The following is a 13,769-nucleotide window of genomic DNA, read 5'->3' on the forward strand; positions in this document are numbered from 1 at the left end:
CAAACAAATGAAAAAAATAGAAGGCAATGTGAAATATCTTATTGGAAAAACCACTTACCTGCAAAATAGATGCAGGAGAGATAATTTTAAAATTATTGGACTACCTTAAAACCATGATCCAAAAAATAGCCTAGACACCATCTTGCAAGAAATTATCAATCAAAATGTCCCTGATATTCTAGAACCACAGGGTAAAATAGAAATAGAGAATTCAACAATCAACTCTTTAACAAGATCCCCAAAAGAAAACTCCTAGGAATATTATAGCTAAATTCCAGAGCTCCCAGGTCAAGGAGAAAATACTGCAAGAAGTCAGGAAGAAAACAATTTGAGTATTGTGGAACAATCAGGATAACACAGGACCTAGCAGCTTCTACATTAAAGGATCAAAGGACTTGGAATATGATATTCAGGAGGTCAAAGGAGCAAGGACTAAAACCAAGAATCACCCAGCAAAACTGGGTATAATGCTACAGGGGAAAATATGGTCATTAAATGAAATAGAAGATTTTCAAGCATTCTTGATGAAAAAAACAGAGCGGAACAGAAAATTTGACTTTCAAATACATGATGCAAAAGAAGCATGAGAAAGTAATCAGGAAATCATAAGGAACTTATTAAATTTGTATTATTTATATTTCTATATGGAAAAATTGTTGTAACTAATAAGACTTTTCTCACTATGAGGTTAGTTAAAGGGAATATATATGTATGTATAGATATACATATACATACATATATGTGTATGTATAGGAGGGCATATGTGTATATAAATATATATGTGAGTGTTGGCACATGTATGTTCATGTATACATAGACAGTGGGCACAGTATGAGTTGAATGTGAAGGGATGATATCTAAAAAATAAAATTAAGAGGTGACAGAGGAATTTATTGGGAGAAGGAGAAAGGGAGAGATAATTAGGGTAAATTATCTCATATAGAAGAGGCAAGAGAAAACAGTTACCATGGAGGGGAATTAGAGGAAGGTGAAAGATAATGGAACATCCTTATTCTCACTGAATTTGGGTTAAGGAGAAAATAACATACACACTCAATTGGGTATTTTACCCTACAGTAAAATAGGAGGTTGGAGATAAGATGGAAGGGAGGGCAGATTGGGGGAGAGGGTAGTTAGAAGCAAACATTTTTGAAAAGAGATAGGGCCAAATGAGAAAATAGAATAAGTGGGGGGTGGGATAGGATGGAGGGAAGTATAGTTAGTCTTTCACAATATAACTACTATGGAAATAATTTGGGTAACTACACATATACAACCTATATGGAATTGCTTATATTTCCAGTGGGGGAGAGTGAGAAGGGGAAAATGGGAAATATCTGGAACTCAAAGTTTTAAAAACAAATGTTTAAAAAATTTGTTTTTTACATGCAACTGGAAAATAAGATATACAGGCACTGGGGTATAGAAATCCATCTTGCCCTACTAGAAAGTTGGGGGGGGGTAGGAGAGGATTTAAGAAAGAACAGATTGGGGGAAGGGATATTCAGTAGGTTTGCTATTTTGGGGTGGGGTAGGACAAAGATGGGAAGAAAGAAATTGTTACTCAAAATCTTGTGGAAATAAATGTTGAAATTAAAAATAAATAAATAAATTCAAAAGTAAATAAAAAGAAGACTATAAATTCTATCATAAGCACACTTTATATCTGTAATTTGATTTTTTAAAGTTGTGCAATATTATGAAAAAGAAGAAAAAAGTTTATTTCTGTACCATAATTTTAATCATAACACAAGAGCTATGGGGCAGCTAGGTGGCTCAGTGAATAGAGCACCATCCCTGGAGTCAGGAAGACCTCAGTCCAAATCCAGCCTCAGACACTTAACATTTACTAGTCACAAACCCAATTCCCCTACATTCCCCCTCCCCCCAAAAAAGAACTAATGCTTTTTTCACATTTATTAATGATGCAAATCCTAGATATATTGACCAAATTTAGGACTAAGAACATTGCCCCAGGCTAACATCCTGCTGAGGACAGCCCAGCAGGCTGGCAGGAATCTGCCAGCCCAGAGCTCCGAGAGCCAAGCCCAGCTCCACCCCGAGGTTTTAACCCCAGGGTGGGCCTGACCAGCCTCTGGCTGGAGGGACTCCAAATCACCAGCAGCTGTGGTGATCCAGAATTATCAACACATAGATGCTAAGGACACAGTGAGAGGTCAGTGCACTGTAGACTTTGGGACCCAGTAGTTGGGAGTGCCTCAGCTTTTGCCCCCAGGGCGAGTAGCTACTGAGGAGATGTGGCTTTGCAGCTGCCCCCACCTGGCAGCTTTTGAGGGAAAAAAAATCCTTTCTATCTCAATAATTCCTGTTTGCTTTGGGTACTCTTTCTTTGCCAGAGGGAGAAATACCTTCTCTCTTGCACTTGTGTCTGGAAAAGATGTTAACCAAATGCCTTTTTATTCCACAACTCTGGCTCAGCTAAGTTCTTTTTCTTGGAAATGTAAACTTCTTTTTATTGCTGCCTGGGAATATTGAGCCTTCCTGAAAGTTTTGGTGTGCCTTTTTTTGTGTAAGAAATTGGAAGGTACTTTCTGGTTAAAGATTGTCCAATTGGGTTTTGACTAATGTTGAGAATATTTTGCCTTCTCATTTTATCCCAGGTCATAACAACTCTTGATTTATTGTATCTAGATTAGACAGCTTGGTTTTCATGTTAAATGTTTCCCTTTCACATTCACAGTTAATTATTTTCTTATAATACTTGGTGATATCTTTTCTAAATACCTTTAGTCTGTCACATTTTGAATACAATACAGTTTGAATATAGTATAAGATCCAGTACTATTCCATTTAACAATTCAATCCCATGCATCTTTATTGTGTGTTCAGAGAACCACATGAGAAACTATGAAAGAGATATAAAGAGATGGCCCCAGTCTTACTGCATAATAGGGGAGATACAAGGCATTCAAATACTATGATAAAAAACTTTAAAATAGAATATGGTGCTCAGAAAATATGTATACTATATAATGATTATATCACATTACATTAAATAGTACTCTATATTATATTATTTATCATTAATTATATCATCACATTATATTATATATTATACAGTTATATCGTGATGTTCATTATGTATGTATATATACATGTATATGAGAGAAATTAATATTATACTATTATATTAACAAATATTTATTAATTTGTGATTCACCCTTTCCCCTCTTACTTGGCTTAAAACCCATCTCCTGAAAAGGTCAGTGTAATAGCAAGCACCCCAGCATCCCCAGGGTGACTGCCAACACAGGTTCTTAGATCTGCTTTTCTAAAGGAAAACAACTCAAAATGGGTTAACAATCTTGCTTTAATCAATCAAACATATCATTTACCTAGTTCAGGAGGGAAGTCAGCACCCTGAACTTCAGAGTATACAGAGGTTACAAGCAGAAATTACAAGAAGACAGAGAAACAAACAGATCAAGCAGACAGGCCTCCAACTGTCCAACCATTACATCTATACCTAAGTCAGTTACCAGAGAGGGAAGCATCAACATCTGGACTTTTCAAGGGGGGTGGGGTGTGACTCTCAATGTCTGCCCAGAGTCTCGTTTGCTTAAGTCACACACACTTCTCAAAGAGAGCTCCAAAACAGAGCCTCACATCAGGGATTATATAGCCTTCTCCTGGCTCAAAGAATGTAACAACCCTCTTGACCCACTGCCCAATCACAAAGTATCTCCTCAAACACTAGCCTCTCACTACAGGCTCCAGGTGCACTTAAGCCTAGGGGCAGGGAAGATTTAAATATTTACATTCCTATAACAATCAGCCTCTGAAGAGCATGGCTAAATGATGAGACATGCTTGTTAGTTGAGTGATATCCTACAGAACTGGGAAACCCAATGTCTGTTAAGAGTTTAGGGTGACTCAGCTCATGAAGGAAAAAAAATCCTGGCTAGAAAGGTCCAGATGGAGATGACTTCCCCTGCCCAGTTGCCTTGAGGCAGCTGAGTTTCATGATTATGCCAAGTTCTCAGAAGGAGGAACTGAAGATTTTTAGCCCACCTCCTCATTAAATGTGTGCCATCCAGGGTTGAGTTTCACTTGTCTGTGGAGTTCCCTTTCAGAAGGGACTTATGGCATTGCAGACTTTCCCTTCGTGGCTCTAGTTATGGTGAGAAACAGCTGACCATCAATTTATTGTTTGTGAGCTAGTCTAATTACATAGAGACTGTCTCTTAGTGTTTTCATTTGTCATATACACATATATGTATATATAGCTGTATATGTGTGTGTATACACACACACACACACACACACATATATATATATATATATATAATTTGATTTTTCCAACAACCTTGCAAATTAAGTATTAATACTTACTCCATTCTACAGAGAAAAAACTGAGACTGTGTGTGGTTGAGTCACTTTCTGTGTCACATGGCTAGTAAGTTTCTTGGGGAGATTTAAACTCAAGTCTTTCTGATTCTATCTCCTATATGACCAAAGTGCTTCTGCATACTAAGAATTATATGAAGCTTGGGTAGAAAAAAAGGTCAGTTTTTGACCTGGATATCAGGGAAGTTGTCAAGGAAGAAAAGACATCTCAGGTGAATCTTAAATGATGGGTAGAATTTCAACATGTGGAAATAGTTTGGGATGAGGTAGGCTGAGAAGAACATTCCCTGAATAAGGAAAGGCATGAGGAAAGGTTTGGATGTAAGAAAGCACAAAATGATGTGAGTAATTAAAGGTATCTATGGAGTAGATTATAATGTGAAATGAGCCTGGAATGGTAAGGGAGTGCCAGACTGTGGAAGGTCAGAAGTGTCAGGCTAATTAATTTAGATCTTATTTTGTAGGAAGTGGTAACTACCCATGAAAGGGTTTAGAGCATAGGAATGACATGATTTAATCTGAGTATAATCTGATAGTGATATGAAAGGGCAAGTTGCAGTAGGGCAAGATGGCAAGTGGGAATTCCGGTTTGAGGATATTACATTAGTGCTCATGGGAGTAAAGGAGAACCTGGCCTAGGGTTATAGCAGTGGGAAGATAAATATTTTTTCCTTTGATTTAATAAACAAATATGCATCAAAGTAGAATGAGTTGCTATGAGAGGCTGTTTCACTTTTGGTCTTAAAGCAGAGAATAGATAAGTGGGTTGACATTATATAGGCTGACCTTATACAAGAATATTCTGGCATGTATTCAAGCATTTGAAGAAACTTCCAAGAACAGGTCTAAAGTATAGAGTTCTGTAGCATTCCAATGGATACCTTATTCCCAGTTGACAATGACCCATTAGTTAATAGTTTTTGTTGTTTCTCCCTCGTTCTGAAAGGGGACCAATGACACATGAGGATATCTTGACTTGCATCTGAATTGGAGTTAAATGAGGCAGAGCTGTACAAGGTTAGCAACCTCACTTTCTCCTCCATAGTCATTAAAGTTCAGTGGCAAGAAAAAAAAATGATGACTGGTGATATCCCAGGATACAGTGAATGACATTGGCCTTTCTAAATTAAGGTCATTCCCAGGCCTCAATTTGTCCAAGGCCAAGCCCATTCAATGACTAAGAACTAGGTAAGAATTTAGACGAAGGATGAACTAACTTATCATCACAAAAATATCAATGTGAGAAAGGAAGAACAGAAAACAATGACTATTACACTCATTCTAAGTCATCAAAACCTGCCATAGAGGATTGGGTTGGGGGCTGTTATTGGCCTTCAATGATAGCCCAAGTCACTTGGGCTTAAAGGCATAGTCAAATAGCTCTGTTTGAAACACAGTGGGCTGGTCCAGACAATTGTTGGACTCCTTTAAAACTATATATATTGCTTTTGGGGGGGGAGGGCAATTGGGGTTAAGTAACTTGCCCAAGGTTACATGGCTAGTTTTTTTTTTTGTGTGTGTGTGTGTGTGTGTGTGGGTGTTAAGTGTCTGAGGCCAGAACTGAACTCGGGTCCTCCTGACTCCGGGGCTGGTGCTTAAAACTATATTTTTGAAAAGCAGTGTTTTAGGAAATTTTTAAAAGAAATATATGTTAAGAGATCTTATTTTATATTTTAAGAAATTTGAAGTGCTATATTTTAAGAAATCATAAATAAAACAATGCAGGACAAAAAAGTAAATTTTCCTAGATTTTAGAAAAAAAATCTAGCCTCCAAGTTCCAGAATATCTTACAAAATATAAACAACCAAAAATTTTATTTGTATTGACAGTGAAGAGAAGGACCATAGGGGCAGCTAGGTGGTGCAGTGAATACAACACTGGCCCTGGAGTCAGGAGGACCTGAGTTCAAATCTGACCTCAGACACTTACCATTAAAACAAAAAACAAAAAACTAGCCATCTCACCTTGGACAAGTCACAACCCCAATTGCCCTACCTTTCCCCCTCCAAAAATAAAAAAAAGGAAAAAAAGAGAAGGACCATATTGGCAAGAGGCTGTAGTTGTGTGTAGATCATCTTCACCCACCTTTCTCTGAGAGAGACTTTAATTCTTTTCACTTCCTTTTTTTTCAGAGCTAGTTCTGGGTGTCTGCTCACCCTCAGTTCTTCCAAGGTGGCATAGTCCACGTAGCAGTCACCTTTCTCCTGACTTGTTCTCTGCTGTGTCAACTACCACAAGCACTTTTCCACCCTGGAACCATGACAAGGGCCCAAGTCCCCCCACCTATGAATTGTGGATAATAATAGCACTCACTTCCCGGGCTTGTCTGTGTCAGAAGGGACCTGCCAATTGAATCAGCTGCAGCTATTGGAATTCTCTTTGAAGACTGTCCAGGACATGGGAACCCACCACCACTCCAGTATCTTTACACAAACCTCATCTCACATGATGCTCTGAGCTTCTGTCAAAGTGCATTCTCTTCTCCCCACTTATAAAATCTTTGTCAACCTGGTAATGTAGTGATTGGCTGGCATGGGTGGGTTGCTATCAGGAAAAGTTTGACCTGAATTGGGCTTTGAAAGAAGGCAATTCAATAGCCAGATGGAAGAGAAAAATTATTTTATTGAAACCAGAGCTTTGAAAATGTGCTGAAGTTTTTCAAAGTGAGTCTTTTCTGTTTTAGAATTTCATATTTCAAATGTCATCCACCATAGTCTTAATCTGATGCTTCATCATGGCATGAGGATGATCCATGCGTTCTTGAAGGATATAGGGACAGAACAAGTTCTAGCATAAGCACTGAGTTTGAGAGGCTCGATGTACATGCCCACATGTCTTGTATGTCTGGGCCCTGGAGAAATCACTTGTTCAGTCATTTCTGTCATGCCTGGATCTTTGTGAGCCCATTTGGGGTTTTCTTGGCAAAAATAAGATTTTTTTATCATTTCCTTTTCCAGCTGATTTTACAGATGAGGAAACTGAGGCACCCAGGGTTAAGTGACTTGCCCAAGGTCAAACAATTAGTAATTGTTTGGGGCCAGATTTGACCTCAGAAAGATCAGGTCAAGTTAATCAACCATGTCAGTTCTTTCCATGTGTTTAACACAAAGAACTCTAAAATAGAAAATTTGAATCATTTTTATTAGTCATGAGTCTTATTAGTAGGACAAGTAGGTGAGCTACCCTCTGGTCTACAGGGTCCTAGTAAACATATGCTGAGGCTAGGTGCTGAAGAGGGTTGATGCTACAAACACTGAGTGACCCTTGAGTCTCCATAGCATGGCTTGGGGAGCTGTGCTGTATCATCCCCAGTGTGAAGTCTTATAATACTGAGCCAGAATACTTGTGGCCTGGGATCCCAAAGATCAAAATGAGGGTTCAGGGCTTACTGATTGCCTCCATTACACATTTATGGGTGTGCTGGAACCAGCTTGAATCAGGTCATGAGAACCAATTGTTACATGTTAAGCATGAGTATTTACACATTAGAAATCAGCAAACACTACAAATAAGTTTGTGTTTTTTATTGTCTGGACTTAAGAAGGTAATAGAGAAAATGTTAATAATGCATATTAAACTTAAAAGTGTATTATGCATACATTTTCCCCTGAAGAGCTGTTTGTTAAACATTTATCAGCATACCACTAGTTGTAATGTTTGCTATTCAGGTAATCCCAACAGACCTTTTTATGCCGTTTCCATAAGTCCATGTCCACTAATATGTGTAGTTATACAAGAGTTGGGAATAATTTCAGATGTTCTTTCTATTAGGAGTAGAGCTGACTGAAGGGGAAAAAAAAGATGATGGTTTTAAGGAAAGTGAATTTTTAAAAAAATGACAAATGTCACCTGAATAGTCAGATAATAGCTATGATTTAAAGGTTAGAATGAGTCTAATTATTATTCAGAGGAAAGAATGATCTCCTCCTATGCTCATTATGGTCACATAACCAGAACCTGGAAACCTGGCATAAGTGGACATTTTTGTTCTTGTGAATTCATGTTTTTTTGTATTACTGCCTGATATCTCAGGTAAGAAGTAGGAATTCTGGTGCCTGAGGCAAAAAGAATTGAGCATGGGGGGTAGGGAGAGGAATGGGTTGTAGTCCAACATGTGGCCACTCCTGCATAGAGATGAAGTAGGGTAGAACCAGAGATAATGGTAATTGGAGATGTTGAGGAAGTAGAGAACTGGGATATTCAAATGAATCAGAAGTTGGTCAAGAAGAAAACTGAATCCTGTTATGAACTGGGGAGCATGACCTGGGCTAGGGAGAAAGGTTCCTACATCCCTCTTCACATCCTGATTCCCAGGAGGCAAAGTCCCAGTTGGGTCCTATTAATTTTGGCTTCTATGATCTTGGCTTATTATGAGGTGCAGGAATTCCAAGGACAGGAATTATGTTTCATATTTGTCCTCTACCTCTTCCTTAGTATAGTGCTGTGTATGTATTAGGTAATCAGTACTTACTACTTATATTTTTTGAGATCTCATCTCTCACTTCAAAAAATTCACTTTCCTATCAACGAATGAAAAAAGTATTTATTAAGTACCAGGCACTGTACTAAGTGCTGGGGATAAACATATAAAAGTGATACAGTCCCTGCCCTAAAGGAACTTATAGTCTAGTAAGGGAATACAATATATATATATATATATATATATATATATATATATATATATGTATATATATAGCAGAATGGTGGTCAGGAAAGGGTGTTTGATATGGGGAGTCACAGGGACTGGGACACAACTGTGGTTGTGGTTTGTCCTTCATTCTTGAAGAGGACCATAACATCTGGAAGATGATGCCATGACTGTCAAGTGAATTGAATTTAAGTGAGGGAGGGCTGTGCAAAGTCACCAGCCTTACTTTTTCCTCCAGAGCTATCTGGGTCGATCAGCCAGATATAGAACAGGACAACTAGAGATGACTGTAAGGGTTATGGGATTTAAAGATCTTCCATGCCCCACTGGACTTGCTGACATAGCAGGAAGGGGTGGAGCAAGAGGAAGCAGAAGCCAAGCTAGAGTTTGTGGTAGTGGTGGCAGCAGCAGCAGTAGCAGCGGAGGTGGAGGCAGAGGTGCGAACCCCTTTTTTGAGCCAGCCAGAATTTCTACTAAGGACTCCTGCTGAGGACTGCTAGGGATGAGAACTGCAGGGGGCCGGAGCTGATGGGAACATGCTTCCTGGACTCTGAGCAGTTGCTGTGAGTGGGGAGAGGAGGACCTTTGCCTGAGGTAGCCTGTTCTGTTTGGAAGGCTTGAGGATGTAGGTGTTTATTACATTAACTACGTGTGCCAACTTCATAACTACAGTGATAGCTTTGACTTTCTGGTTTTGGGACTCAGTTTTCTTGTATTTGAATAAATGTTCTAGCTTTATTCCCTATATATAGAGCCTGGTATATTATGTGATTAATAACCATATCAACATATTTATAGTTACAATAGGCATTGTGAATACTGCATTGTTTATACAATGACCCAGGATGTAGTGGAAAGCCTAAGAAGGGGAGACACTCAGGGTTGTTTCTGGCCAAGAGAGAAACAATTACTGTTTACATTAACTTTGAGTCATCAGGGTCCAAAAAAAAAAGACCATTAAGTGGTACATCAGCAGGAGCCTATTGTTGGCCAGTCAATGAGAGCTAGAGTAAATTGGGTTTCAGGCATGGTCTTTAAGAAAAAAAATCTAGCCAGTAAACCCCAAGGTATCAATTTCATCTTCAGTCATCAAAATTAACTTTCCTTTAGCAGGTTACCCTTACCATCAAGTAAGAGTACGACACCCCAAGGACAGGAGAGTTGTTGCCCAACTGAAACTGGCTAGTTTGGTCCCCATTGTACAGCTTGGACTACTCACAAATTATTGTTTGTCCATCTACAAGAGGATGATGGCATCAGAAAGAAGATGTCATGACTTGCAAATGAATTATAGTACAGTGAGGGAGGGCTGTGCACAGTCACCAGCCTTGCTTTCTCCTCCAGAGTCACCTGGCTCCAGTGGTGAGCTATAGATCAGGAGATGGCCCAGCATCCAGTGGGAGACTTGGGCCTTTTTAAGCAAATAGAGAAGTCAATTGACATGTCATTCCCAGAAATAAACAAACAAAGAAACAAAATAGTTAAGCAAACCCAACCAACATAGTTGCTAGATCTAAGCAACATATGTAATGCTGTGCATCCATAGTTCTGCATCTTTCCAAGCAAAGAAGTATGGTATGGTACCATCTTTTCAGGATGGAGATTAATCAATAAAAAATTGATTTTGACTCTGTTTTAGTGTTGATATCCTTAAAACATTATAATCTTTCCATTTCCCCCTATATTCCACACTTTCTTCCTTTCTTATAATGTAATAATATTCATTTCCATTCATATATCACAGTTTGTCCTGCCATCCCCCAGTTAAAGAAAATCCACTTTGTTTTCAGATTTTTTGCTACTACAGAATTGCTGTTATTGATAATTTGGTATCTATGGTATCTGTATTTTAGTCTGTTTGGGGATAGAGACCCACCAGTGACATCTCTAAGTCAAAGGGTATGGTCACTTTAGCCACCTTAATATTGAATTTGGACCCAATGACATCTTGGATCTATTCAAAGTGAATTCAAAGCAATTGCTCATCACCATAACTTACTTGAATTTCCCCAGGTTCTCTAGACCAGAAAAATGTGTTTCACGCCAGGTCTGACACTGAGGGTCCATCCAGAGCACAATGTGTTCTATTGAAAGAACATCATAACTTACCCAGTTTGGACTCACTTGTCCAGTCCTTGCCAAAATGGCATCTGGGAGTGAGGGAGAAGGTAGACCACATTAGAATAATGCTTTATAATTTTCAAAGCTCTTTCACATATGTGTTCTCATTTGGCCCAAAGCAGATCAGAATCAAAGCTAGCTAGTAGTCTGGGTTTTGTTAATGTTCAAAGGATAACAAAATATGAATCAAGTGTTATATTATACAAGATTCATTGTTTTGCTGTTATATTTCTTTGTAATAATCTAGATCATGTCTGAAGTATTTGATTCAGTTCCAGTACCATCTTTTGAGAGGGTCATTAACAAGCTACAAGGAATATGATCAGAATAAGGAGACTCAAAAGGATTTCATGATCATTTTTTCAAATAGTTAAGTAGTTCTACTTATTCTATGAAGCTCCTGAGGATGGAACTTGGACTACCTGAAATGTTTTAGGTAGGTCAATTTTATAGGCGGAATTAAAAAATGTAGTTGTCAAACAAATGAATAGGTTTTCCTGTGAGATAGTGAGTCTTCTGTCCTTGGAGGTATTTAAGGAGAGACTAGATTGTCACTGGGTTGCTTTGCAGAAGATTCATGCTTTTTATTGAGGTTGAATTATACTGCACTTAAAGTTCTTTAGAGCACTAAGAATGCATGATTCTATGTGTCTTTCGTTTGTTTTTTTTTCACTTTTTATATGTCCTGCCTCCACATCCCTACCAGCCCCAAATTCAAATAATAAGTTAGCCCTTGAAATGGTAGTAGGTGGTTACTGCTTTTAAAATCTTCTACAAATCACAGATATGTGAGTTGTCTCCAGAAAAGCAAAAGGCACCAGACTGTCTGCTAATCACAGTACATTTTAAGTTATTCATGGTATTTTGACAGAGATCCTGAGGACAAGAGATATTCTACTGAATCACAGTGTCAGCTATAATACAACTATTTTAACTTACTGGAAATGTTTCTTCTGTGAGTCACAGAAACAAAATGATCTGAGAATTTAAATGTTTTCTAACAGATAGATATTTATTTCACAGCTGTACTTTTTATGGAATACCATAGTCTGCGAAAATACTAGAGATTAAAATGACTTTGGAAAGCTTTAATCCTCAGAAGGGGTTTCCAAGAAAAACAGGACCCCTGCTTCAACACAATGATTCGTTTTCCTTCATCAAAAAGTCCCCCCCATCATATATTAAAATTATCAAGACACTTAATAACAAATTGCAGTAAGATTATAGGATTGATTCTTCCCTTCCCGTGTTCTGAAAAGCTGCTTACTTTATGGGCTCTTTAAAGTGAATATTAGGCTGAATAACAAAGTAGAATCTTACCTTCCAAGGGGCTAAAGCGAGGGCCCAGCTATATTCTTGAAGTGTTCATCTGCTATAACTGCCTAGGGAAGTAAAAGTGAGCCAGGAATTTACAGATAAAATTATAGTAAGTAGAAATTCCTTCATTTTACCCTGCTTCATCCCAGGTGTACCTCTGGGGGCAAAACTTTGCTGTTCCAGAAAAGCCAACTGAAGAATGAATTCCACAGAGAGGTGGGGGAGGGAAGGTTTCACTGATCTAGGTTTTTAACTGTCACACTCTGAGTTACTGTTCTATGACATCCCAGTGGATGGGAAAATAGCAAATCCCAGACCACATTTTTGAAAAAAAAATCAAGAAAAGGAAGAATTATAATTTAAAACTGAGGAAACAAGACTGAGTTTTCTACAAGAAAAAAAGGCTTGACAATTTAAGATCTCCCACTCATCACCAAAATGACAGAGGACACCTCCTGAAAACCATCAGGCTGCTGTTACCACTAATGTTTTCTGATCATTGCAGACTTCCCCCCTCCTAAACCCCATCATGTCTCATGGATCACCTAACATAATCATTCACATAAACTAGTCCAAATATTCTCTGTTCAAATATTTATGGTGCCTGTATTTGAAGAACTAGATAGTTTTCTCAAATCTGTGAACAGGACACTTTTTATGTCAAAATAAACCATCTGCTTGTACAACTGTTTCTAATTACTTCCCTGCCTAGACTGTAAACTTTAGGGTTTGGCACCAACATCCCGCCCAGAGGAGTACGGCTGCTGCCCAAATCCTTCCAGGCAGCTAATCAAAGGCACTTGCAGCACGGAGAAGAGCTTCAAGTCCATTTTGGCCAGCGCTGGCATTTTCAAACCAAGGTGTCTGGCTGTCTATCTGTTCTTCTATCTGTCTGTTTGCCTGCCTGGCTGCTGGAGCCTTCTGTGCTACCCCTACCTTGCAGAAGGACAGACCTGCTCCTCACAGCTTGGGAGATTTCATCATGCACACACAGGGTCTCAGCAAATTCTTACTGCTGGCTTCATCCCTTTTCTTCACTGTATCATCAGCTGTTTCCCAAGGTTTCTCACCATCTCTGAGGTAAGTTGGGTTTGTTATGCTAAAAGACATCCATGGTTGATAGTTGCTTGATGTGGCAGGTCCCAGTTGTACCTTATAAGTTATCCCAATTATATGAGTTCCTAAGTTGAAAGTAGGAAAAGTCATTTTCATCTTATTCTCATTTCTCTCTCTAAATCCACTTTTATGTGTTTCATACCTCCTAGATTGCTTTTTTCTCTGTACAAATACATGTGTATAAATGTATTCTTTCCC

At 38.6% G+C, this 13,769-nt stretch overlaps 1 protein-coding gene across 1 annotated transcript in view; it reads left to right on the plus strand.

Annotated features, from left to right (window-relative positions):
* Positions 1-13,206: 13,206 nt before the first annotated feature.
* Positions 13,207-13,769, plus strand: part of ITGBL1 (integrin subunit beta like 1) — a 385,210-nt gene continuing 384,647 nt past the window's right edge. Inside the window, exon 1 of the mRNA XM_069064205.1 lies at positions 13,207-13,535. Coding sequence (XP_068920306.1) covers positions 13,438-13,535 — 98 coding nt within the window. The 5' untranslated portion in view covers positions 13,207-13,437. The remainder of the gene's footprint in view (positions 13,536-13,769) is intronic.

Source organism: Petaurus breviceps, unplaced genomic scaffold (genome assembly GCF_028583685.1).
Source record: "Petaurus breviceps papuanus isolate PSGF00001 unplaced genomic scaffold, PetGlider_PUasm1.0 90625, whole genome shotgun sequence".
NCBI classification, from domain to species: Eukaryota; Metazoa; Chordata; class Mammalia; order Diprotodontia; family Petauridae; genus Petaurus; species Petaurus breviceps.